This window comes from Sander lucioperca, chromosome 1 (assembly GCF_008315115.2).
Source record: "Sander lucioperca isolate FBNREF2018 chromosome 1, SLUC_FBN_1.2, whole genome shotgun sequence".
Taxonomy (NCBI): domain Eukaryota; kingdom Metazoa; phylum Chordata; class Actinopteri; order Perciformes; family Percidae; genus Sander; species Sander lucioperca.
Window position 1 is genome coordinate 8503831 of NC_050173.1, and position 27163 is coordinate 8530993.

General features: G+C 40.0%; 1 protein-coding gene across 1 annotated transcript in view; it reads left to right on the forward strand.

Moving 5' to 3' along the window:
• The first annotated feature begins 1058 nt into the window (after window positions 1-1058).
• The window catches only part of LOC116034986 (E3 ubiquitin-protein ligase UHRF2), a 30858-nt gene continuing 4753 nt past the window's right edge, over window positions 1059-27163 (forward strand). The window contains 14 exon segments of the mRNA XM_031277827.2: window positions 1059-1389; window positions 10618-10741; window positions 10893-10942; window positions 10945-11013; window positions 12461-12780; window positions 22177-22395; window positions 22703-22812; window positions 22970-23156; window positions 23736-23859; window positions 25686-25793; window positions 25988-26092; window positions 26247-26353; window positions 26540-26702; window positions 26889-27026. Of these exon segments, the coding sequence (XP_031133687.1) occupies window positions 1237-1389; window positions 10618-10741; window positions 10893-10942; window positions 10945-11013; window positions 12461-12780; window positions 22177-22395; window positions 22703-22812; window positions 22970-23156; window positions 23736-23859; window positions 25686-25793; window positions 25988-26092; window positions 26247-26353; window positions 26540-26702; window positions 26889-27026 (1977 nt within the window). The 5' untranslated portion in view covers window positions 1059-1236.

The window sequence follows — 27163 nt, forward strand, 5'->3', positions numbered from 1 at the left end:
AGAATGAATGCGTGTGCATGAGCAGTGACTGACATGCAGTTAGACACCCCTCCCCCTGGCCCTGATTGGTGCATCTGAACAGGGAGCGGTGGATTTTTGCAAATCACACTACAGGCTGTAGGTGGTGCCAGAGGAGCCAGATTTTTATTTCAAATTAGCTGCTTAATGTAGTTCTACTGGAACATAGGGTCAGTTTCAGCAAATATGACAGAAAGTTAGTTTTATAAGTCTTATCTACTGCACCTATTTGATAATGATTACCAAATTATTTGAAAACTTTTAAGAAATCGTTAATAAACCGTCAAACATTATTTGGATGGCTATTATAAAGTTGCAACTGATGATTATAATACCTTGTTAATGGTTAATAAATACATATGTAAAGTACCTATAAACATTATTTAGATAGCTTTTATCAGTGCACAAATAATCAAATAATAATCTATTTTACAGATCACAGAAATATATTTAAAAGGGGCCAAATTAATGTTACCTGATGCTTTAAAAAACACTTATTAATCAATAACTAATGATATAAGCATTAGTCGCAACTTTATAATAACCATCCATATAATGCCTCAGCAGTGGCTTCACTTTCAGACCCGGAAGCGTTGTCCATTAATTTTACAGTCTATGGTTGCAACTTGCAACACAGTAAACCTAAAAGTAGCCTACTCATTTTGCAGCATAATGGCCCCTGTCAGAATTATATTATTGCATATTGGCTATATCAATGACTTTTATGGACTCATATTTTGTATGTAAATGTGCAAAGTAATTGTAGTGGTGTAGAAGTGTAAAAAAGCACAAAAACAATGGGAATGATTCCAGCCGTGCATTCGAATGTAGGGTCCTGATTTTGGAAAAAGAAAAGTTACTTTACTCTATATTGACAGGAAGACAGATCCTGGTCTCTAAGTTTTGTCCCCAGACACATTATATTGTTTAGTGCCTACTACTGTACTGTATAGGCGTTTAGTTTCAGACAAGGGGAGAGCTGTGCCTTTAACTGCAAACTGCTGGCTTAAACGTAATTTCGCGAGATTTGCTTGGCGCCGCGACCTCATGTGAGACACCTCCTGCGCGAGCCAGTCCGACGTTACCTCTGCAGAGGAAAACGCAATGGAGCCCTGAACATTTTTCATTTCTATCTACATTGACCCCTGGAAAACAATATTCGTATCCAAATACTGCTTTATCTGCAATTTATCTGAGGCGTAAAAGGGCGGTGCAACAATGTGGATCCAGGTTCGCACTATAGACGGGAAGGAGACGCGAACCGTTGAGGATCTTTCTAGACTGACCAAAATTGAGTCTTTACGGTTGAAAATACAGGACATCTTCAGTGTAAGCCCACAACAGCAGCGCCTGTTCTACCGAGGAAAACAGGTACACGTCATTTTGTGTCACCCCTTCATGCAACAGTCGGTTTTTGATGTTTTGGCAGGGTTTGGTGCTAGTGGAGAGTGAGTGGTCTCTGGTGCTGTAGCCGTTTCGGACCCATGCGAGCTTCCTGTTTTGATAGGAATTCGCCAATAGTTCTTGCGCAAGAACCCGGGGTACGCGGCGTGCCAGCCCCCAAGAAAAACAGCGATATTACATGGATGTATGGTCATATTATCGAACCTTATTGCATTGTTTGGGTTTGCGCTGATGAGACCTGCCTGCATGCAACAAATGCCTCACTGCCGTAGACATGTTTGTTTACATTGCCGCGCGAGAGAAAAGAGAACATGGCACTCTGTTTCCACATGTAGACAAGTGCAGTGCACAGCCCATATCACTCACCGATGGCGATGAGCACTTGTTTAACCAAATTAACGGCAGCTTGATTGAAACGTGTAACAGCCATGTGTCCCTATATATCTAAAACGCATTTGTTTTTTTTTAACTGTTAACGTTCTGTTAATATATGTGGCACCAGTAAACTACACTGAGCCCGTTAGTAAGCCACCAGGCTTGTGTGCATGCGGTGTGTTATGATGATGTTAATGATCATTTGAGGGAGGAGGGGACTCGTGGCTCCACGTGCACTGACATCTAAAAGCAAGTGTAGTTGTGTTTACACCCTGGCGTCACTAGTGTACAGTTAAAAAAGACAAGGCTGTCTGCTGCAAAGATGCCTACCTCTTTCTCTCATGGCCTGACAATTCAGTAGTGCACATACTGTATAACACAGAATTAGAAGGACGAGTGTCATGCTTCCTAGGCATGCTTGTATTTAACCCAGGACTGTTTGCAAATATTAAGCCTTACTTCAGTATCAAATGATTTTAATTTGTAAGGCAATGTTTCATTATTTAGTAATAATTAAACCCTATCCATACTAACAATGTGATATTTATATCAGTAATGGATGCAAACATTTTTTTTAAATCTCTATTTCAGTTCACATTTAATTCCACCAAAATGAGGTAGATAGTAAACATGTTTTAGATATCTCTGCTGACTCCACCATACCAACAATTCAATGTAGTTTGGGTTTACTACACCCCATACCTGTCTGATTACATCAGTAGTGCAGCCTGTAAAAATCCTCAAGTTATACCTAAGCTTCTAAGCACTTTGTCTCCATATAACTGCATCATGACAAATTCTTTATATTAAGATATTGTGATTTAATTGTGATAAGATTTTCTGTCACAGTGTAAGATGTCAACTATATAAACAAATACTGGTGCGATATATTTTTGAATTGAACCTTTTAGCGTGTGGTTTTGAATACTGTTGTAAATAGTAGGCCTATATATTATTTTAAAAATATAATATTGAAATAATTGTAATGTTGTGATAATTACACCGTACAATGCTGATTTTGTCTACGTTGCCCACCACAACTTTTTATGATATTTGATCATATTGTCTTTGCTTATAATGAATCAGTCAGAATTTTCAGTTGGAAATTATCCTTGATGGTAGATTCTTGAAGTGCGTTCCTCCTCTCTTAGACTCTGTCATATGTCATTCTATATCCTACAATATAACTCAAGAGAATTTGTAAAAACCAACAGTGCTCTGGGAAAATATGTTTGGGCCAGTACTACAGTCTCACTTTTTTTGGGAAGAGACTAATGCAAAAACCACAATAATCGTTCCAAGAATAAAATAATGTCTTTGGTAAGGCTACAACCAGGCTGCGGTTTTTAGTCACTGTCCTGGTGGGATGGTAGTTCCATACACTGTTGAATCATGTTATGTTAAAATTGTGACAATTTATATATTACTGTGAACAGATGTTAGTGTAATTTTTTCTTTCTCTCACATAGTGATTGAAGAAAGTCTGATGTTATGTCAGCAGCTAGGAAATACAATGGTATGAACTGAAAGCTGCCGTCCTGACATGGACACGTGTTTGAGTGTGTCATGGCGGATGGTTGAATGCAGTCTCAAAGCCTGTGGTTTACTTGTTGAACACACACGGGCATATTTTATGATCACACACACACACACACACACACACACACACACTCATGTTGTAACTGCAACTGTTAAAGTAGTAGATGCAAACAATATTTGCACCCTTATATATAGTGCTGTAATATGAAAATAGTTCTGTCTGATTGGAAGTCTGTATCATTCACTATTATGTTCTGTTTGTTCAAATATGTGAACATAAAGTATATAAAATAATAAAAGACAGAAAGACTAACCCACTTTGTATAATGTGTGAAAGGTTAGTGAAAGCCTGCAGTGTACCAGCTGTTGTTCTATCAGTAGTAAGTAGAAGATACTCACTGCTGACAGGACACTGCTCATGATTCATTTAGTATGTAAGCATAACATTACAACGCTGATATTAACACAGTATGATTTAGCCAGGAAGATAAGCCCCCAGGAAGCAAACAGCCCACATGGTGTGTTGGTCTGACATTGTTTACATTATTCACACCTTCCTTCATTCATGTGTGTCAGGCAGTATTATAGGCCAAGAAATTCCTTTATAAATGGTTTTCTGCATGTTCAAGTTGTCTAATCTACTTCCTGTTGTGTAATTTAATGATAATGTCACATTCAAGGACATTCAATTCTGAGTCATACGGGCTGATTTTCACAATGGGTTGATTTTCTTCTGTTTGAGTGCTGTATATGCTACAGGGCAGAGAGAAAGAAACTACTTCAAGAACAGTTTGAGAGATGGTAATGCGAAGAATGTCATTGTACCGGTATTTATACAGCACATGGGTTTTTTGTCAAAAAACAATGGTTTACTTGGCAAACCATTATTATGAAAATATATATTTTGTTTCACCTCTTGCACCAGTGCCCTTGGATGCATTTCCCTTATTTCTACTTGTAAACTAGTAAAAAATATGCGCAAATGTTCTGAACAATTTTCATAAATCAACTTTAAAACACCATATTGACAAAGAACAAAGCAAGACTGTTCTTCTTTCTACTCAAGATTTTCAACAAAACTAGTAGCTACAATTTAGTTAATTTACATTTGCTTTATTAACAATAAATTATCTGTTATGCTGGAGTTGTCATTGTGGGACTGTTGGAGCTGTGGTTGCAAATGCTAGGCCTGTGTAGTAAATTCTGTGCTTCCTTCATTTCACTGGAAAGTAAGTGGGGAGGGTTAATTAGGGGGTTTCCATATGTTAAGTAATGCATGGAATGAGCCAATGAAACGCAGCGGCAGCGTACACTAGCTAGTGCCCTTACATGCACGGCCTGCACTCTGTTAGGATTTAGACTTGTAGCAGAATAACTCAGTCTAATTCCTTTTCAAAATGGCGTCTTGTTTTTCCCTCCAGCTCACTGCGCACGCTGCCTCTCCAGTTCAAAGTCATGCTTGCCCTTGACTCGGAAGGGTCTCGAGCCAGCAGCCACACAACTTTGCCTCAGTGTTTGTTTTCATGGGTTTTGCAATTTGCCTGTGCATCTCTGTTTCACTTTGAGCAACGTCTCACGTCACTTACATTCACGAGCAGACTACCACACACACACACACACACCTTCCACTGTCCATGCAGCCTTTCTGCTCAACGCCTACACTCACTTTTGCAGTAGTAGTCTCATTTACTAATTTAAAAAAAGGTTTGGCCTGTTTATTAAGTGGTTTAAAACTCAGCCTGTATTGCATCTGTGTGCTTCAAATATAAGGTTGTTCACTAGTTTAATGTTTAAATGGTTGGGCTGTCCTCCACTGTTAGCTGTTGCCTATTGTTGGGCTGTAGGAAAGCTTTATTGGCTTGCCCCCTTTCAAGCAGACAGTTGCTGTGACCTAGATATCGCTACAATTTGATAATACATGCATTGGTGTTGTGGCTCCTCGATTGATGGGTTTTCTTTGGGCATTGCCAAGCGGTAGAATTTCACAGAGAATTTCAGGGGAAGCAGAGTTGGCTGCAGCCATGCATGTACACAGTCACACCCTTCTTTGACAGATAGGCTGGACAAAGAGCAAAGACAAAGAGAGGCACTAAACCCCGACTACAACTGCAGGCTTTCTGACACTCCCACATGTTTTCAAAGTTTTGCCACTCCTTCTCATAGTAGCTTTAGCTTGCATAGTGGTCAAATTTCATACCTGTTAACTGTCAGCTCTTACACCTGCATTGTGAATAGTAGGGTTTACCCTTTATAGTTTTTTTTTAGCTCAGATTATTAGAGGAATGCCCAGGTTAATTACCTAATTGTCTCCCATGTCTTGGGTTTGGTTTCTTGCATCAATAATGGCACATGTTTTCAGTTAATAAATGTATAAAAATTAAAAGCACAATCTGTGATCTGAGTGTAAACAAAAAGGGTTGTCTCATAACCAAATTCAAAAGACAGAATTACAACCTGCTATGGGTTAATCTGTCAATATCAATAGACATACTAATTTAAATGTAGAAATTAACATAAAAAAATAAAGAGAGCTTCAGAAGGAAGCAATAAGCAACCTTTGTCACCTTTCCATGTAATTCGTGCAAATTAACTGGACATTTTTGAAAAGAGATTGAATGACTGTGTAGAGAATGAGGGATAAAAGTCCAACGATGGAAGCTTGGTAGATGGCAGGCACACAGACACATCCCATGTCATTGTTTTTGTAAATCTGACCTATTTTGCGCAGCTCTTTGCTAAGATGGCCTGTGGGCGGAGACAAGGGCGATGAAGAATTTGTGTAGGAGTAAGGGGTTTGGATGGCCTGTCTGAGCAAAAGAGGCTAATTTCTCTTCTCAACAGCGGCGTGGGCCCGGCTTGGGTTTCACACCTTTAAGCTTCTTTTTAGAGATATACGCTGAGAATAAATGGGCCGCCATGATTTCTTTGTCTTTAAATTTGGGTCTGTCTTTACTCAATGCCTTAATGTATTTTATCACTGCTATACAAGCATAGATATTAAGGAGGTGTTGCATAGTTACTTTAATTTCAGAATGATTCAGTGCTTCTTTTTTTTAAGATTATTATTTTGGCTTTTAATTAGTCTATATCCACGACGTGCCACCGGACATTTCGCTGGGTGTCTTTCATTTCGGCCGGATATCTGTTACCTTCCGCTTTCTTTGTGTTGACATTCTAAACTCCGGTGGATTTGTGAGGACTATGATTAACTGCTCCTCAGATCTCTGCAGGGTAAATCCAGAAAGCTAGCTAGACTATCTGTTCCACGACTAAAACAACCTTTCAACGTACACATGGTCCACCAAAACAAGTTCCTTCCCGAGGCTATTTTGCAGAGGCGCCATTGCTCCGTGCTACGCTTAGCACCGCCCAAGACGATTGTGATTGGTTTAAGGAAAATGCCAATAAACCAGAGCACGTTTTTCTCCCATCCCGGAATGCTGTGTGGACTCACCAGACCCTCCTCCGCGGCGCTGTGGAGGAAAGTCTGGCAATGCGAGAATAGCCTTTAATTGATAGGACAGCTGAAGATAGGTAAGGGGAGACAGAGGGGGAACGACATGCAGCCAAGGGCCACGGGTCGGAATAGAACCTTTGGCCGCTGCGGTAAGGACTGAGCCTTGCAATTAGTGCTTTTGAAGCCTTTTAAATTCAATCTCGAGTGACCGCCTGTTGGCAAAATAATAAAATACTTAATGCAAAATTACAGCCAAATCTCTTCCTACCCGCAGTTTCAACACATAAGCTAAAATAGAAATGAGGTAAAATCGTATCTTGGCCCGACATGTTAAGTAAGTCTTCACAGTATCACTGAGCAGCCACAGGTTTTTCTCTTGTCTTTGTTTGCCGTTCTTACTGGCATTGTACTTTGGTTCCTGTTACAATAAGAACATTTGTATTTGAAAGACTGAAACACTGAGAAATAAGCCTTGTGGAGAGGTGTTCATTTTATTTTATTCAACTATGTGATACACACATACACATGCAAGCAAGCACACACACACACACACACACACACACACATGCAAGCAAGCACACACACACACACACACACACACACACACACACACACACACACACACCGTTTCCATGCAACAGATTTTTTTTTACTCCGATTTGTTTTAGCCTTTTTTGCGAAATCTTCAAGTTAAGTGTCTGGTTTGTCTAAAGCTTTGTTATGATCTGTGCTCATCTCCCTCTGGGTCACACATTTCACTGAGTCACATAATGAAGATACCAGATTCTGCATTATTTACGATGAAGGGGAAATGTCATATCCTTGATGATGTTATTCGTTCTCCATGCTAGAGAAAGTCAACAAGCCAATATTTCTGTCCAAGAGATCTTGACCTCCATGAATATATTAAATATTTTTCTGACATTGCCTGTTTAGATTGTGGTTCTTTGTTTGAAGGAATATTCAGCTGGTTATTACCGATTTTGGGCTGTAGCACCTTGCAGTGAGAGGCTGATCACACAATGAAGGCGTTGGGGAAAGCGGGTACTGCTTTAATATCATTTATGAGGTTTGATGCGGTGCATGAAATTGTACTGTATGTTGTGATACTCCGCTCTGTCTGCGTAATTCTCTGTCCATCAACACAGTACTTCTCAACAGTGAGGCTAGCTGCTGGAGGTCCTACCAGCAATCTCATTGTCTGTTTAGGGTGTTTTCTGTTAGTTTGTTTGCCTTTCTTTTCTTAATGCAGTATCAAGTAGCACAGGACCGAGGAGGATAGACAATTACTGAGACTAAATCGAAGACAGAGTTTAGACAGGGAGACAAACAAAGAAATGCAGAAATACACTACCACAGAAAAACAGACAGGTGAGTACAGCAACCACTGTGCGGCTGTGTTTGCACCATTGCTCCTCTGATCTAAATTTCATGAGACTATTAAAAACAGGGAGGGATGGGGAAATTGCGCTTGTTCCCTCTACTGCTCTCCTGCTACACCTTCAACCGCTCTCCTCCTCGCTGTCAAATAACGAAGAAGAGAGCGAGTGAGAGTGGTGGCCATGCTCGTCTTTCTAGTACAATGGGCTTGTGGGGTTGAGCGCTGAAATGAATAGCTGATGTCTGTAATGAGTTGGCGTGCCTGCCATAAGCTCCATTCCTAAGGCAGTAGCTGTACTGTATACTTAACAGTAACTCGCTTGTGGTAGAAGAGAAAATATGGGTTTCTTATGGGCCCTCATGGTTTTTTCAAGAGCTTGTTTTTTGAGAGAACAATTTTCTGATGCCCATACGCCGCACTGCCTGAAAGGGTCGCGCTAATGCTGATGACGGTGGTGGCGGGTTTGTGTCAACAGAGATTGTATACATGATTCAGGTTCGTGGGGGGTGGGGTTGCTCTCTTTTGGTTGTCATAGCAACCCAGTCATTTCTTTCCCCCAGCTACATCTCCTATCACTTGAATTCATGTATTTTTTTTGTTTCTTTTTTATTTTATTTTTTGTGGACAACTGTGTGGGCTACATGTGAGCAGAGCTGCAGTTCATCATCCATTTCTATTGGACTGGATATGTAAACCAATACAAACGTGGTTAGTCAGTGGTGCTAATTGTTCCATTGTTTCCCCCTTTTATAAGAATAAAAGCGGTTCACTTTGATATATAGTTTTATGCATTTAATCACTAGCTAAACATTGGCTCATTTGAGAACAGAGAGCAGATGTTGTTGCTGTGGACTCCTAAGCAACATCCTTAAACACCACTGGTGTATTTAAAGGCATGTGGATTTATTAAAGTGCTGTGTAACAATACATAATCGTTTTTCTCTCACTGTGCTCAATGTTGTCTTCTGTCTTATGTGTTCTTTGTCCTTGAGAAGCAGCGGACTGTAGTATTTGTCTAAGGGCATTCTGTGGCGCAGTGGTGTTCATTTCATACCACATGGATGTCTATTAGGAAGAAAAAAAAGTTAAAAACATTTGGGACCTTTTTTTTTTTTTTTTTAGTTTAGTCAATTTATTGAACATGTTAAAAAAACAATAGAAAATAGAACTAATAAACAGAAAAGTAAAAAAACAAGATCATCGGCAGCATTTAAGCAACAAATAAGCAACTCAAATGACATTGTTCACGTTCAAAAGGGGTAGAAAGAAGTAAAGAACTTTTCTAGTCCTACCCTCTCTTAATTTTCATTGTTCATAATACAAATTTAAATCTCATCCATAACTGTCAATGTTTGACTCAGTCGGCTTGAACAGATCAGCTGTTATAGTCAAAAACAACATAATGTGGATGGATTAACCAAAAAGCCAAGCAGTCCACCAAAAAGAAATCACTGGTTCATTTTGTTTCTGAATAGTTTTTTAAGTTTGGATAAATTGTTAAATTTTTTTTATCTCACTTTCACAGTTGTTCCACAGACTAACACCCTTTGTGGTAATGCAGTGAAGTTTCATTGTTCTTATTGGTATTGTTTTTAAATATACAGATTCCTCTCAATTTGTGTGTGAAACAGCCCCTGGATCCTACTAGGCAATTGTTGATTATTTGCTCTGAACATTGTTTGAATTGTTTTGTAGTCAATCAAATCTTGAAATTTTAGTGTTTTTAGTTTAATAAATAATGGGTTTGTTGCTTTTCTGTAGCTAGTTTTATGTGTAATTCTTATAGCTCTTTTTTGGAGGCTGAAGACTGGATGTGTATTTGTTTTGTATGTGTTCCCCCATACCTCCACACAGTAGGTCATGTATGGGAGTATAAAGGAGCAGTACAGTGTATACAGGGAAGCTTGATTAAGTAAGTAGGTCTTATTTAGTATTGGTATTGATTTGGATATTTTGGCTTTGACATAATTTATGTGAGGTTTCCTACTTAATTTGTTGTCTATTATTACTCCAAGAAATTTAATTTCAGAAACTCTTTCTAGTTCTGTGCCGTTTATCATGAGTTTCTTTTCTGTGTGGGTTGATCGATTCCCAAATATTATAAATTTTGTTTTGCTTAAATTCAATGTTAGCTCATTTTCATCAAACCAGATCTTCATCCTGCTCGATTCCTTTTCCATAGTATCCAGAAGCTATCCTTTAATAAATGATGTCTTTGTAGACATTTCTACAATTGTCCAAATACACCAGTAGTTGCCTGCATGATAAACTAAGATACAATTATTGCTGCAAAAAAATAAACAAGCCATTTGAGGACTAATGAGAATAATGAAAATAACTGTGTTGCAGCACTATACAATTATGGCTTTTTGCATCTGTAAAGCTGTGTCTATCCATACATGTCAGTGGCTTTTATTTATTTATTTTTTTTAAATCTTTTTAGATGGAAGATGGCCAGACACTGTTTGACTATAACGTGGGACTCAATGACATCGTCCAGCTGCTGATTCGCTCACAGACCGACCCTCCCGACAGCCACGCCACCAAGGACTCCTCTGGTGTGGCCTGTAGTTCAGGCCTCCCCCTTGACTCCAGGTCAGAAAGCCACAACTCCCCAGCTCCCGCCTCCCCCGCTGCTATGGAAATCTCCACAAATATAGACAATGACAGCAGCAGCGTCACTACCAACACTGTTAACGAAACCAAGCCGGACACCAGCGCTACCAGTAACTCATCCAGTACCAAAAATGGGTTCAAGTCCTCCAGTCCGGCACGGGACACCCAACCCCCCACATCCAGCAGAAACACACTAGTCAACCCAGGAATTGGTGTGTACAAGGTGAGGATGAGAGTGTTTTTGAAAGTATATGCAAGGTTTTGCATGGAACTAGTCAGACTCTTAAATTACTCTTTAAATTACAGAGCATTTAATGCCCTCCGAGCCAAGTCACTGCCAGAGATTCTCGGGCAGGCACTTTTATGTATCTTGTGCTCCACTGCTCCAAACTCCAAATCACTCTGTAAATACGAAGTCCACATCATTTCTGTATTAGAGATGTTGACAAAATAATTAGTTAGTGGCTTAATTTAGCTTACATGAAATAAGGAGTGGATGAGTTTTATACCTTAATATGCCTTTATAGATATGTATTTAATACTATACAGCAGTTTGGAATAGTGCCATTTCGAACATTACAATAATAGGGCCACCACGACTATGATTTTAGTTTCCCTCGTGAATGTGGTGAATTCTTTTTTTTTTTTTTTCGTTTTTACCAAGTAGTTCTCCATTCCTTTCTCCACTGTCTTGTGCTGTAGCACCTCAGACTGCTTTGATATAGTATACCAGCCAAATAAATCCTTCCATTCTCACTATTTAACTGCTCTGTCTTTAGGTCAGATACCTTGAATGCCTTTAATTTATTAGGACTAATGACATTCGCACAAGCAGGCGGCAAACCTTGCTAGGGAGGCAGATGCCAAACCACACATAAGAAACAGGTCTTTACAGCCCTGTCACTAACTATCTTACAGATTATAAATAGACTGCAGTCAAACCCGTACGTTCGTGAGTCTACTCTACTGTATTCTACTGAGCTTTGCCGGCTGGCTGGCCCACATGTCTGAGAATTATATGTGTGGGACTGGACACTTTTTGATGCCAAAAGTCCAATCCAGCATGCAGGAAGATCAATACTGTAACTAAGTAGATTGTAAATTAGTCACATGCCTTTACAGGCTTTAAGCATTCACTGCAGACTTTTCACAGAGGATCCACACAGTGCCACAGATGAAATTTATTTCAAGAATGCATCTCAAACTATTGTGCTACAAGAATTTAAAGAACATCATGGATCTCACTAGGATGATAAATGTTAAATTAATGTTAATTACTCTAGTGATTACTGAGTTCCTCTTAAGTCCCAGGATGCTGTTGGTAATGGTTCATGTGAGTAGTCTAACAAATTAATTTGCAGAGATTTTTAACTTGCTTAAAATATGAATACACCTGTTATCAATATGTGGTAATGTAGTTGGTGACAAAATCTTGACTGACGGATTTCCTAATAGAGTCTGAAAGTTGTTTTTCAAACTGCATTGACAACTATAATAATTGGCTGCCCAGGGTAGGAAAAACATTTTAAAAATCCGATATTCTGTATCGCTTTATTTAAAGTATTTGATGTGTAGCAGCAAATGGGCTAAAACATGGCATGTTTCTTTGAACAACTGACAAATGGGATCAAAAGAGACCAGGTGTTATTTTTGTCTTTGTGTCTTCTCAGATTAACGAGCTGGTGGACTGCAGAGACGTCAGCATCGGTGCCTGGTTTGAGGCCTGCCTCGAAAATGTGACACGCGCTCCCAAAGGACAGATAACGCCCACCAAGGGCAAGGTGGGCCGGCCCCCAAAAAGGACTAATGGAAAGCTGGAGGCCGAGCAGGGACAGGCCTACGGCCAGGGCCAAACCACAGACAGTAACAGGAATAATGTTGTGTTAGGCTCTGAGAGTAATGGAGCCTCCACCTCTCAGACAGACTCTACAGCAGCTACAGAGACCAAGGAGAGAGAAGAGGATGTCATTTACCACATTAAATATGACGAGTAAGTGATGGCTTATTATGCTGGGGAGAGTGTTCCTACTGCAGCTGAGCTGATTTTGGTTGCAGCGATAACAAACGCATCATCACAGGTTTTAATAAAATTGCAGTTGAATTTTGCATTTTAGCAGACATCTGACTGCACAGTGTTAGTGCGACAGCATTTTGGTCTGGTGAACAAAATCCTTATAGATGGTAAAATGCTGTTTAGGATTGGAATGTGCATGTGCTGTGGCTCAAAAAGGTGTGAATGTGTGCCTTCTTCATTGCGTATGCTGTTACAGCAAAGCATAAAATAGGGTTTAGTTATCAATGTATTTGCTCGTGCTGCTGTTGTGTGGCATTCTTCACAAAAACTGTGCACCAAACACACATACATGGTGTGTGTGTGTGTGTGTGTGTGTGTGTGTGTGTGTGTGTGTGTGTGTGTGTTACTATTGGCTGCAAGCATCAGTAATGGTGGTTTGGTGTTTTGGGAATTGCAGCCTCTGCTTTCTCCTGGCAGTTCAGGGGATGAGAGGGGGTTTGTGTAGTTGGTGCTACAATTTGGACTCTATCTCTTGCACTCTCCTTTTCCAGCAAATTCATTCAGAAGCCGATGTTTCCATGGTAACTCATGAGTTCTCAGGAGCATTACTTCTTTGCTTGCCTCCTTCAGCTTTGTCTGTAATTGCTGTGAACATGCCACCAGTGAGACATAGCCTCCTCACTGCGACTATCATCACGTGTGTCTGTGTGGTTTCTGTCATGGGAGGTTGTGCTAGAAAAACTGTATCAAGGGTTGTTGAGCAGTAAATGTTTGTTTTCTTTTAGACAGACATCATTCCCATTTGAAATTCCGAAATTCTTCAATCCCTCGCATTCTGGTTTGTTGTTTCATCATTTACAATGGGACAGGAGTGTTCCTGCAGGGACAATCCAATAATGCACACCATTTTGTTTCCCCGTTTTTATTTATCTGTTTGTTTGTTTATTCAGATCATTGTTTTCGCCTCATGTTACTGATTCGCTTTATTTGATAGCTGACAGTCAAGAGAGGCAGGGAAGGAAACGAGAGTGAGACACAAATGACAACAAAGGTCCCACGCTAGTTTTAACCCCAGACATAGCTGTAATATGTGATTTACATCTTCACCAACTGAACCACAAATACAACTGCAATTTTGTGTGCTGTGCAGCTTGTTTAATATACTCTTTTGCTTTCTACTAAATGCGTAGTATCCCTCTCTGTCCTGAGCGCCATTCCAGGTTTATTCCATCATTTTGTTTGCCAGAGAAAAGTGGAGGGTGGGTAAGATTGCTCTGCCTTCCCACGCATGGACACACACACACACACACACACATTCTCCCCATCAAACACCTGCCTGCATAGTCTGAGAATTGAAAATCAGCCCTACAAAATGAACCGCCATTTTTTTCGCATGAGGCTGTTCTGGACAGCATTTATACAGAATGTAACAAGCCACAAAATCAAAGGGAAATTGTGTGTGTGTGTGTGTGTGTGTGTGTGTGTGTGTGTGTGTGTGTGGATATGGTTTCATGGTTAAATCTTGGCTGAGCTCAACATATGTTTAAGATTCTCTGTGGAGAGAGTAACAAATATAGACATAAAATAGGCATATCATTTATGTTAATGTAGCTTTCAAGTAGACCATTATATTTGCAATATGGAAATTTGAATAAAATGAATGTCTGGTTAAAATTTTGTTTTATATATTTTGCTCTATTACTTAACCGTAGTGCAACCACTACACAACAGGATTAGTCCTTGACAACATCCAGAATCAACATCAGACATCAGAATCCACATGTTGGGTTATTAGTATGGTCCCATGGAAACCAATTCCACACGGCACAGTAGGAAAGGCACAGGTGTAAATAGTAAAATTGATAACGGCTGAATTAATTCCATTTAGCTGCTTCAGTTTTAGGGTCCTGGTATTGTGCATGCTGGCTCATTGTCACACTGTCTGGTTTACTAGAACCCTTGAATATAATGTGGCCATTGTCAATGTTATTAGTAACACCCATGCTTTTCTTACAATAGCAAGTAACAAAAAGGCTTATTGCCATCTGGAGCTCTTCACCTTATGTGAGAAATACAGATAGTCCAGATAGCTGTATAAACTAAAATTGGTGTTTTGGGAAGGTTTTGCTTAAAAGATAGGCTTAAGCGCTTCCTAAATGGGCTCTGTCTTCTAATTAGCCAGGATTGACATATGCAATGGAAGAGATCTTACCAGTATCTAAAGCTGTGGTGGTTGGCCTGCCCTTATCTGAGCACAGTTGCTATCTGAGTGCAGCTGACAGAGATTTATTTGCTGCAGTTAATAAGTGACAATGAAATAAAGTTTAATTTCAGTTTAGTTTCTCTTTCTCGCTCGCCCACTCTCCATCTCCTTTTCTACACAGAGCAGCCATTGTTTGATGAGTAGTACCAAAATACAAGATGGCTAACATTGTTTAATTACAGTTCTATGGGTCTGAGCATATTTAGGGTCATGTTTAGTGTGACTGTAGTCTTTGGCATGGTGGTTTATAGACATTTTTCACAGAGGACATTTTGACCTGTTAAAGTAGAAATGGCACAGGTGAATTTAATATAATTAATGATGACTGATTAGCTGATTGTTAATGTTATTAGTAACAGCTTTGCTTTTCCTACTTTGACAAGTCACTGCTATGAAAAAGGCCTATTGGTCAACTGTGTAAAGACTCTGCTTCATTACATATCTTTGTCACAACTGTGTGATCACCATGCAATTATAACTTCTACATTTTAAATTCTACACTTAATGGATTTAATAACCAAATTTGAGAAATCATTTAATCAAAAATATTTTTAAAGGTGCTCTAAACGATGTCACGCATTTTTTAGGCCACAACATTTTTTGTGACATACAGCAAACATCTCCTCACTATCCGCTAGCTGCCTGTCCCTTGAACACACTGTAAAAAAACGTGGTCTCTGTAGACAGCCCAGGCTCTACAAATGCCAACAAAAACAAACTGCGCCAACCTGAGGCCTGTACGAATCAAGATCAACATGATTTATTTCAGTTACCCGGCTTCACCTAACCTAACAACCGCGGTCCCGCATAAACGGTGTCACGACGGTGGTTAACAACTAGTTCAATCAACCCAGGGTTTCCCGATCCAGCGGCGTGCACGTTCACATAAAAGAGGCGGTGTTTGCACAGCATGACCAATCACAAACCGCATATTTTACATAAGAAGAGAAAACTATAATTCTACATAAACATGAAGAACACAGACACGATTTTACAGGCAAAGCGCAGTACAGTCGCTGCTTCCTAAAACAGGAAGGAAAGCCGGCAAAGAAAGCCAACGCTGTAAATGCGTAAATCACAAGGCTTATCAATATCACTTCCCCATCAGTCAGGCACAAGATCTGGACATAATTACACTTGTGCTTTTCATAAACTGTCATTGCTTTAGCCTATTATTTCAGTTGCAACCCTGGCAGTGGTAAGTGATCGTGAGAGCATATAAAAACATAATTCAAACCTATGTGCGCATTGGCAACATACGGATCAAGAAGCCGACAAATAGCCTATACATAATTCCCTCCGCTGAAAATCTATATCTTTCATAAAAATACCCATCAGTGAATGTTAATGGAGTTGTCGGTCTCTAAATGTTTTAACTTTTATGAGCGCACCTCTCTCTCTCCGCACAACGAGCTCCCCCGGACCTTCCAAGAAAGGTGTCGCCGTTATCAATCGAGTATTGATTGGTCAGTAGGCGGTGCTTTAACACCGGTTGATCTCTAATCTCCAACATAACCTGCTTCTGAGTAAATCGGTTGGTGGACTCGGTAACACGTGATCCACCGTTGTGATACACAAAACCCTGGGTTGAACCTGAAGTTACCCCGTTAACGCCAAATCTTGCTTCGTAGTACAGGCCTCTGCACCACAAAACATAACAGTGTTCCAGCCAATAACCGACAAGAAGGATTTGGGGGTGGGGGTTGGGAGGTTAGTGTGCGGAAGGGAGGGGACGGGATAAGGAGGAGGGAGGGGTGATCTAGCCTCCGTTTTGTTTGTCAATACTTCAAACGTCAAGAAGTGACATCACCCAACATCGCTTAGAGCACCTTTTAATAAATAAAAATAAACTAGTACGTTACTTGCTTTTGTACAACAATAAACATGACGTTATCAGATTTTTACCATCAAATATTTATATCTTAAGCTTAAAAAACATTCTTCAGGCTCTAGTGTTGCATCATTATAGTATACACTACAATTAGGCAATGCCTACGAGTTATGTTAGCTTACCTGGATTTCGGGGAAATGAAGATTGGAGTGAGTTGGAGAGATTTCTGCTGTCACATTAGAATAATAGGATTCAGGTTGAAAATCAGAAAATTAGCCCTTTTAATACCTGAAGTTGTCTTCAGATGTCTGTCACATGAATAAACTTTAAAATGTCTCTACCTAAGAGTCAAGTAATTAAGAAACATATAAACAAAAAGTTGCAGCTTTACATTTTGGCTTCAATTACTAACAAAGCGGAGGTTAAGTAAGACTGTAGTCAATTTTCCTTACTTCTGTTGAAGCAATTATATTTAGCTTGTTTAGTGTCAGAGTATTTCTAACTTGCCTGCTTATCAGCAAATTGAGCATTTCTCATTATCTCCGTTGCCTTTTTCCCTCTTTACAGGGACTTCAGCTAAGCACACAAAGCGCTAATGATGGTTTTAATAACAGAAGAGACTGTAAGAGCTAGATAAGTCATGTTGTCTTTATTTCACTACTGGTGAAATAGGTGCATTATGCATTAATAAGAGTGTTGATGTGATTTTGGTTTCTTGTTTACCTCCTCTGCGCCTGAAAGTGTTTTTTCCTTCTTCCTACAACTGCAGGGACACTTACTTTGAGTCTGTGATATTTGCAGGTGGAATAACTAGCAGTATTTCAGAGGAAAACAGTGTATCGTGTTGCTTAAGAAAGCAGTATGGCCTGAAGGATCAAATGATCATACATTTTACTTGTCAAGAGTGTAGTAGAGGTTTGAGAGTTTGCAAGAATTTATTTCAGAACTACCGGTTTCTTAATGATATGATTTTATTGAGATGTATGAGTGAATATTTTATTCAAAAACAAATCCTTTTGTATTGAGGCCAATATGTTTTGCTGCAGATAAGCATTTCGTTGTAGTGAGTACTCAGGTGCTTTGCTACATAAATACCTTCGTTAAAGCCAGGTCGACAAATTGACCGATATTAGCTTTTTTCAGATATATGGCGATATATGTATTGGTGTACATGTCGATGAGAAGTAACAAGAAATTGCAGTACAGAAAGGCTAAATGAGGTTTTAGGTCATTTAGAATGAGTAAACCACCATAAACTAGGGATGTCCCGATCAGGTTTTTTTGCCCTCGAGTCCGAGTCCGAGTCATTTGATTTTGAGTATCTACCAATACCGAGTCCCGATCCGATACTTCTATAATAATTCAACTTTATAATACCTCCAGACCGCAGACATACTCGCACTTTCCGCTTCAAGCTGCTTCCGTGTTCTACTTTGCCGGCATTTAACCAATAGCGTCTCTGCAACAAAGTGATGTCATGCTGCACGCATTGCTGTTTCTGTGTGGAGTCAAAAGGGTCTAACTCTGTGCCACAGCATAACTATAGATGTGTTAAAAAAATAATGAGAATATATATACATATATATCCGAGTCCTGATTGGGAGTTAACGTCCGATTCCAATCGAGTCTGAAACCGCGTGATCGGGCCCGATTTCCGATCACGTGATCGGACCTGGACATCCCTACCATAAACAACTGGTCATACCAGCCCAAGTAAGGTTGTAGCAGCAACACCTCTAAAGGTAGCCTATTTAATTGCGAAAGGGGGCATTTTATTGCTTATCGTCCAGAAATGGTTTAAGGGACATTGAGGTCAAATGAGATTAATGGCGTGGCCACCACACACCGCATATTTGGGATGTCCTTGTAAGCAACATCCATAGATAGTAGCCTCCCTCTACCCATCAACCACGAAGTACTGATGTCTCTTGTTGAATCACTGCCAAAATGTTTGCCAGCTGTTTTGGGGGCCAAAATGATCCCACACATTACAGACCAGTGTTTTCTGTTCTTCTGGTCGTTGTATGTCTGGTCTGAACAGAAATTTAGAAGAAATTTAGTTTACAGTTGTATTTTGCCCAAATCTGAATTGGCGTTATAGTTTTGAATCAGTTAGTAATTGGGTAAAAATAAAATCTAAAGAATCCCAAGTAGTAGTATCATAATATATTACTACAACAACATGCATGCATGTTTTGTCAGATGCAGGAAAGAACAACCTAGACAAAACTAGCACAGGCTTTTTAATGCATGTATCACAATGCGGGGCCTGTTTAATTGATCCGAGACAGTGGACAGTCATGTTTCTCCATTAAGATGATTGTAATGCATCCATTATGAGATTCTGTTGCCGTTATTATGTGTATAATTAAATCATACTCTACTGTCGCAGTTAGTGTCTGTCCCTAAATGTCCACACTGACTAAATCAAATGTTATTGTTTATTTAATACTACATCAGGCTTCTGTAAGGTGTTTGAGTTTGCAATATTTTATTTTAAATTATTAATTTATCGATTGCCTCCGTTGGTGGATGTTCAAGGGTCTAAAGTAGGGCCAGTGTACAACAGTACAGAGAGTGTGAGCTTGTGGGGTCTTAAACTCTGGTACTTCTGCTCCCCTTATGTTGCTCCGTGTTCCCCCTTCTGTTCATGCTGAGTCCCATTGTGCTCTAAAGTTGTTCCGTGTGTGTGTGTGTGTGTGTGTGTGTGTGTGTGTGTGTGCGCGCGCGCACGCATTTACGTTTGTGTGTGTGTGCGCACGCGCGCGCACGCGCGTGCACGCGCATGCACGCGCATGTAAATGTGTACGTGCGTGTGTGTACACACTTGCATGTTGGTGTGTGTATTGCTTGTATTGTATTCACCCCACCCAAGCCTACCCAAAACTGCAGTAATCCCTTGGGCCTAAAAAATAAAAAAAACCTACACTGCTGGCCTCCTCTTCTTGGGAGTATGCTAGTTGTGTGCTACTCTTACACACTGTAGGCTCTCTCCTGTTGATTTACAATGGCTTAAAATATGCAGCATAGCCTTGTCAGTAAGAAAGTAAAGCATAAGTAGTGCATATTTGGACAGGATCAAATCTTCAAATGTCTGGTATTTAAGTTCATTCATGGGTATCATTGGTACTGTTGCAGTGCAGACTGTCTGAGAAAGTACCCACTCAGGTTTCCTTCAAAAACACACTCAGCACTTCACAATCAATTAAAGAAGGTTGATTAATGGTGTTCGGTATGAGCTGAAGTGCATTCAAGTAGTAATTAAGTGGTGATTGAGGTTAAAATCAATATAAAATAATTACATAATGCAGGTGTGAGTTTATCTATTGCAGTGGCTTCAAATGTTTCTCTGCCAACCAGAAATGAGGGTTTTGATTTATTTTTTTTTAAAGCTAAACATGAAATTGACTGGCAGCATTTCTTAACCACTTTTTTGTTGCATCTTTCTGGCTATCTTTACCAGATTCGAGTGTCTTTGCCTTCTGGCTAATTTGGGTAAAAGCTTTGTAGCTGCTCTTATCACACACACACACACACACACACACACACACACACACACACACACACACACACACACACACACACTGCTCGCTCATGCAAACAATTTTCTTCTTCCACCTTCACCTCCCACTGTGCAAGCGAACCTGAGTGTGCAGGCTGTTGTGCAGTTAAACTTCAGTGCTAACACATTGTTCATCTGTAAGCATAATTTCAGAGGTTGGCAATTCATCTTTGAGTCAGGCTTGATCCCTACAGCTAATGATGATTGGCAAGCAGGAACCTGTGCAGTTAACCTCTCTACTCAAAGTTTGCTAGACAGAAAATATTTTAAACTTGTTCAGATCTTCTTTTGGATCTCTTGTAGGAATTTCTTAATGCAGTTCTGTTTGTAATTGGGTGGGAGGGTGGGGTATGTTCTGGTTATAAAAAAAAAAGGAAAAATATGTATATTCCATCGTACAGTAATTATTTTTGCAAATTTGTCATTCAGTAAAAAAACCTTTGAACAGATCTTCTTTTAGCGAAGGAGGAACATTTTGAGTTGTACAAAATGTGCTACTGGTTTTCCTGATAAAATGTAATTCTTGTGTATTTGTTGTTAGTTCATAGTTCTGAATTCATACCAGTCTAATGTCTGTATGGTAAATATGAAGCTAGCTAGCTAGCTAATAGCTTAGCACAAAGACTTAACAAGGGGAAAACTTGGCTCTGTCCAGATGTAACTAAATCTGCCTACTTACACCTCTAAAGGTTACTCGTTTGTTTATCTGTCTAAAAACCAAGGTGTAAAAACAGCACGTTGTGGTTTTACGGGGGTTATGTGCCAGACTATTTCTTCTAGTCTTTGTTGGTTGCCTGGCAACCTCATGTTGACGTCAAAATGGCAAGACTAGCATTATTGTTAGAAGGAATTAATAATCTCAAAACTCCTAAACAACTCAGATTCTTCAGTTTATTTTGGGTTACACCCCGATAAAATACTGTTGCTCATGTGTCATCATATGTTGCATTCATGTAATCATCAGAGAAGTTTGAGCCAAACCTTCAAAAGAGACAACATTAAATATCTAAAACAGTAAAGATATATGGATGTTTTGTTCATCCTATTCCTGCCATTGCTACATATTCGTTTATCTTGGCTGTCCGTCATCTTTAGTCACCTCACCTTTCGTCACTGCATAATTCTTTGCTCCAAAACCCCCACTATATTAGGTGTTAGACAGATGAAGGCAAATCAGAGGTCTATATTCACATTTGAGTAAACTCATATAGGTCTGTAATGCGAGTTTCTTAAAATCAGCATTTGGCTTTCTGTGCATAATCCAAATGTATTACAGTTTTTGCCCCTGTGTGCTTGTGTGAGCTTCTGCAAACTTGCACAGAGGCCTATATTACTTATCAAGCAGTTTAATAGTTAATATTCACAGCCATCTATTTTTTTTACAGAACACGCTGTTCTGAGTAGCTGTTTTTTGCTGAGGATTTTTACACCGTTCAATTTTGTTCTGCAAGGATTTACTCCTTTAACCATTAAAATACAATTGATGTCAATTGATTGAAGTGCTCAGTGGTAGCTCAGCCCTTCCCATGGCCCATGTAGCTAAGGTATGAAGAAGTGAACACTTAACCCAACAACATGTGGACTGCAAGTGTATGTAACCATTAACCTCCAAAGGACTGTATTTTGAGTAGATAAGACAACAGTGTGAAAATCAAGGTTCAGGCATACCGATTTCATAAACCTCAACCCCTCTTACTTCTCTTCTTTCTTCTCCAGTTACCCAGAGAACGGTGTGGTTGAGATGCGACCGGTGGATGTGCGGCCCCGTGCCAGGACCCTGCTGCGGTGGGACCAGCTCCAGGTGGGCATGCATGTGATGGTCAACTACAATATGGAGACACCAGATGAGAGGGGCTTCTGGTTTGACGCTGAGGTTCAGACCCTCAACCAAGCCTCCCGCACCAACAAGGAGCTCCGAGTCAAGATCCTCCTGGGGTGAGGATCTTCCTTCCTAGGTGGGAGGGTGATGCGTTGGGCAAAGGGGGGGTTTTCTTCATTAGAATATCTGCTTGGCCAATTATTGTTTTTGTTGCTTACCAAGATAAAGTGTAACATTTGTCTTTGTGATTTCTTTCCATCTCTCTGTAACACGCTCAGTAACACATCTTCTCCTCTTCCTCCCTGGTTTTCCTTACAAACATCTCTCTCTCTCTCTCTCTCTCTCTCTCTCTCTCTCTCTCTCTCTCTCTCTCTCTCTCTCTCTCTCTCTCTCTCTCTCTCTCGATTCTCACCCTCCCTCCAGGGGTCCTGGAGATATAATCGGGGATTGTAAAGTTCATTTTCTGGATGAAATCTACCAGGTGGAAAAACCAGGAGCTCGTGCACTCTCAGCTTCAGATGGACAATTTAAACGTATGCACCAGACCACACACACACACTCATGCACACACAGTGAAAATAGTGGCAAAACGTGTCCATAATTGCTTTGAAGGTATATTTTAGAGCGGCCATACCATAAGACCATCTTCAAGTACGTGTGCATGCAGGTATGATTGTTTCCTTCTTCCAGGGAAGAGCGGGCCGGAGTGCAAGCACTGCAAGGCTGACCCCGAAGCAGAGTGTCGCTTCTGCTCCTGCTGTGTGTGTGGCGGCAAGCAGGATGCTCACATGCAGCTGCTGTGTGACGAGTGTAACATGGCGTTCCACATCTACTGCCTCAACCCGCCGCTGGCCACCATCCCGGATGACGAGGACTGGTGAGAGAGAGCGTAGCAATTAGTCACAACATCCTGCACTTCACAATCAATTAAAGAAGGTTGATTAATGGTGTTCAGTGTGAGCTGAAGTGCATTCAAATAGTAATTAAGTGGTGATTGAGGTTAAAATCAATATAAAATAATTACATAATGCAGGTGTGAGTTTATCTATTGCAGCGGCTTCAAATGTTTCTCTGCCAAACAGAAATGAAGCTGTGGATTTTCATTTCTTTTTTTTAAGATCCCACCCTCCATTTCTGTGTATTGCATATATTGCTTAATGGAACTAAACCAGCAAAAAGCTAAACATGAAATTGACTTTTTTGTTGCATCTTTCTGGTATTCGTTGAATTTAAATGTTTAAGTCGGTGCAACATCTCTCTTTAGGGCACATGTTACCAGATTCTAGTGTTTTTGCCTTCTGGCTAATTTGGGTAAAAGCTTTGTAGCTGCTCTTATCTCTCTCACGCACACACGCGCACACACACACACACACACACACACACACACACACACACACACACACACACACACGCACACACGCACATCCACAGAAATGATTGCCTCTCATTCTGCCAGGTACTGTCCCACCTGTAAGAACGACACCAGTGAGGTTGTTAAGGCCGGAGAGAAACTCAAAACCAGCAAGAAGAAAGCCAAGATGCCTTCGGCAACAACTGAGAGTCAAAGGGACTGGGGAAAGGTGAGACCCAAGGGCACCCAAAGGTACACACACACACACACACATACACACACAGGAAGGCCTGTGGTTCCTCATCAAATTGCCTTTAAGGTGCAAAGGATATGTATATAAATATGAAAAAAAGTAGTTTGTGTGAAAAAAGTATTCAGCAGCATTAACTTTCCAGATTGATTTTCCAAACGTCTGCAATTAGTGGGCACATGTAGGCTCAAGTAGCCTGCACATGCTCCGGATAAGAAATAGAAGAAGCATTTTCATTATCAGATTTACACTGTAACACTTGCCACAAGCATTTAATTAAAAATAAAAAATATATCACATCATTACCAGATTGCTGAGAATACGTGATAATCATATGACATACATTTTTGAAAAGCTACATTTTCCTGTGTGAGACTGGCATTTTGGCTGCCTTGCCTAGACAGAATCTTCGAGCACCGAATAGCTATTTGAGTTTGTATCACTTTTCACAACACAATTCAAAATATTTAAAATGACTTAAAAGAAGAAGAAGACCTCTTCCTTAGGGTTCAAATGCATTGCATTTTCTAGTATATAATGTTTAAATTATATTTAGATATAAATGTTGCAGTTAAAAAAAAAATCTTCCAGAACTGTAAAGTAAAATAATAGTTTTGTAACATATAGTTCTTATAGTACACCCCCCAGCAGCAAAGGTTTGGGCGAGCCATTCATTAATTGATTCATCCATTAAGTGCATTGTTCACGCATAACACACTAATTTACTTTCCATTTACTTCCTGCAAACTGGTGTGTGTATCTTTTAATATTTTGTGTGAGTAAGTAATCTGCTCTGTGTGTTGTGTTTTTCCTGATCAAAGATAAATGGTTTGTTTCATGTGAAGAGTTATGTGTGCACCTCCTTTGAAGCTGTTTAATGCTGCCTGAGTTAGAAACAGCTCTTTTCTTTCCTCAAATCAAACAATCAGATCAGAAGTTTTTGATCCAGTCAATAATACTTAATATCTACTTAATGTTAGACCAGGCCTCCAGAGGTGATTATTAATGTTGGTTTAAATCATAGCACTTTTTACAAATGCTTACATTTCTATAAATATTGATGTGTTATTAATTATCAAGCTCTTGTCAAATAATCAGAACATGACTAATGAACTCTTTTTTTCTCGCAAGCTCAAAATTATATTTAGACTTTTTACTTGGCAAAAACTAAAATGATCTCATGCTAGCTGCTGAGGCTCAAAACGAGACCGAAGAAGACCGCTGACATGTATTTACAATTGTTTTTTAAAAAAACCATCTGTTTTAAGCATACTGTTAAATATGTGTCCTCAAAATCTCTTCAGAGTCTTCTCATGGCAACACTTTGAGATATTGTGTGGCTCAGTTCCATCCTGGCCTGGCTGTCTCCCTGACGCTCTGCTCCATGGTGTAATGTGAACAATGCCATTAAGCATGACTTAGCCACTTTCCTGGAACTGCCAATGGAAAATAACTTTTTCTTTACCAGAATGCTCCCTTTCTCTGTGGACTAATTGAAAACAGTCTGGCTTGTGTGTTTGGGCATATTTAAGTGCTGTGAGTCACGCAGCATTTATTCTTGCAATTTTATAACCCTTAAAATCAAATACATCTTCCTTTGTCTTCTCACTTTTGAAATCCTGTGTACCTCCTAAATGGAATTCTGATGATATTCTGAATGTACAGTAATATACATCAGCAGCTCTGCTCCTATACACTATTTACTGTACATGTGATCTAAAGGCATTTGCACTATTGAGGACATGCTATTGTATTTCTGTGCATGCAGCTTACATTCTTTGTTGTCGTCCTTTATGTGATTGTAGGGTATGGCCTGTGTCGGGCGTACCAAGGAGTGCACAATTGTTCCTTCGAACCACTATGGACCCATACCCGGTATTCCTGTTGGAGCCACCTGGAAATTCCGAGTTCAGGTTAGCCGTTTGTACAGTGCATCACAAATGAATCGGGTATACTCTGACCAGTGATAAAGCAGTTTGTGGTGTCTCATCCTATACTTAACTCTCAATATTATGACATTATGGATTGTATTGTCATATCTTTCTACAATATGATATCTATTATGTCACTGCCCATATCATCAATGGCTTTCCTCTGTCCACTTCAGGTGAGTGAGGCAGGTGTTCACAGGCCGCATGTTGGTGGTATCCACGGGCGCAGTAACGATGGCTCCTATTCGCTGGTGTTGGCTGGGGGCTTTGAGGATGAAGTGGTGGGTTATTTGTATTTTTCACCAAATGTTTATTATTCTTCTTCTCTATTGTTACTCTGGTAGATTTAGATAGTTTACTGAGTCATGTATGAAGTAGGGGGATTTTACGTGAGTATGCCGACCACTTTGTTATGGTTACAATGACCTGCTGTAGGACCGGGGAGATGAGTTCACCTACACAGGCAGTGGGGGTCGTGACCTCTCAGGAAACAAACGGATCGGAGAGCACTCTTTTGACCAGACCCTGACACACATGAACAGGTACGACACATCAAGATAAATGGAAAGCTATCAGGTTTTTTTTTTTTAAAAGATAACTTATAGCTAGAATGATAAACTTCTTAACAATCAATAACTGACTTTTCATCCACATTCCTAATCCCCAGTCAGACTTGATGAACATAATTCTGCCTTGTCTTTATAACTCTTGGATCCTGACTCCTGCAGGGCTTTGGCCTTAAACTGTGATGCACCTCTGAATGACAAAGACGGGGCAGAGTCTAGGAACTGGCGGGCAGGAAAGCCAGTGAGAGTGGTGCGCAGTTCCAAAGGTCGACGCATCAGCAAATATGCTCCTGAGGAGGGAAATCGCTACGATGGTATTTACAAGGTACGCATTTTTGTTTTTATTATTTTGTAGTCTAAAACAGATCTGCTCACTTCAAGTAAAGCCACTTAACATACAAAGACGCCTTTACAAATATGGACGGGCAACAGTGTTATTGTACCATGTCTCAAATGTAGGGAAGCACAGCAGTATTTAATGTTATTCTGGTGTGTAATGTGTGAATTTTAGGTGGTAAAGTACTGGCCAGAGATTGGGAAGTGTGGTTACCTGGTGTGGCGGTACCTCCTGAGACGGGACGATTTGGAACCAGCGCCATGGACACCTGAAGGACTGGAGAGGATCGAAAAACTGGGCCTTGCTGTTCAGGTTTGTGTGTGTGTGTGTGTGTGTGTGTGTGTGTGTGTGTGTTTTATTGTATAGACACTGCAGATATCGACTAATGTTTCTCTAGGATATAAAGAAACCTGTTTACACAGTACATATATGCATGCTCTATATATGTA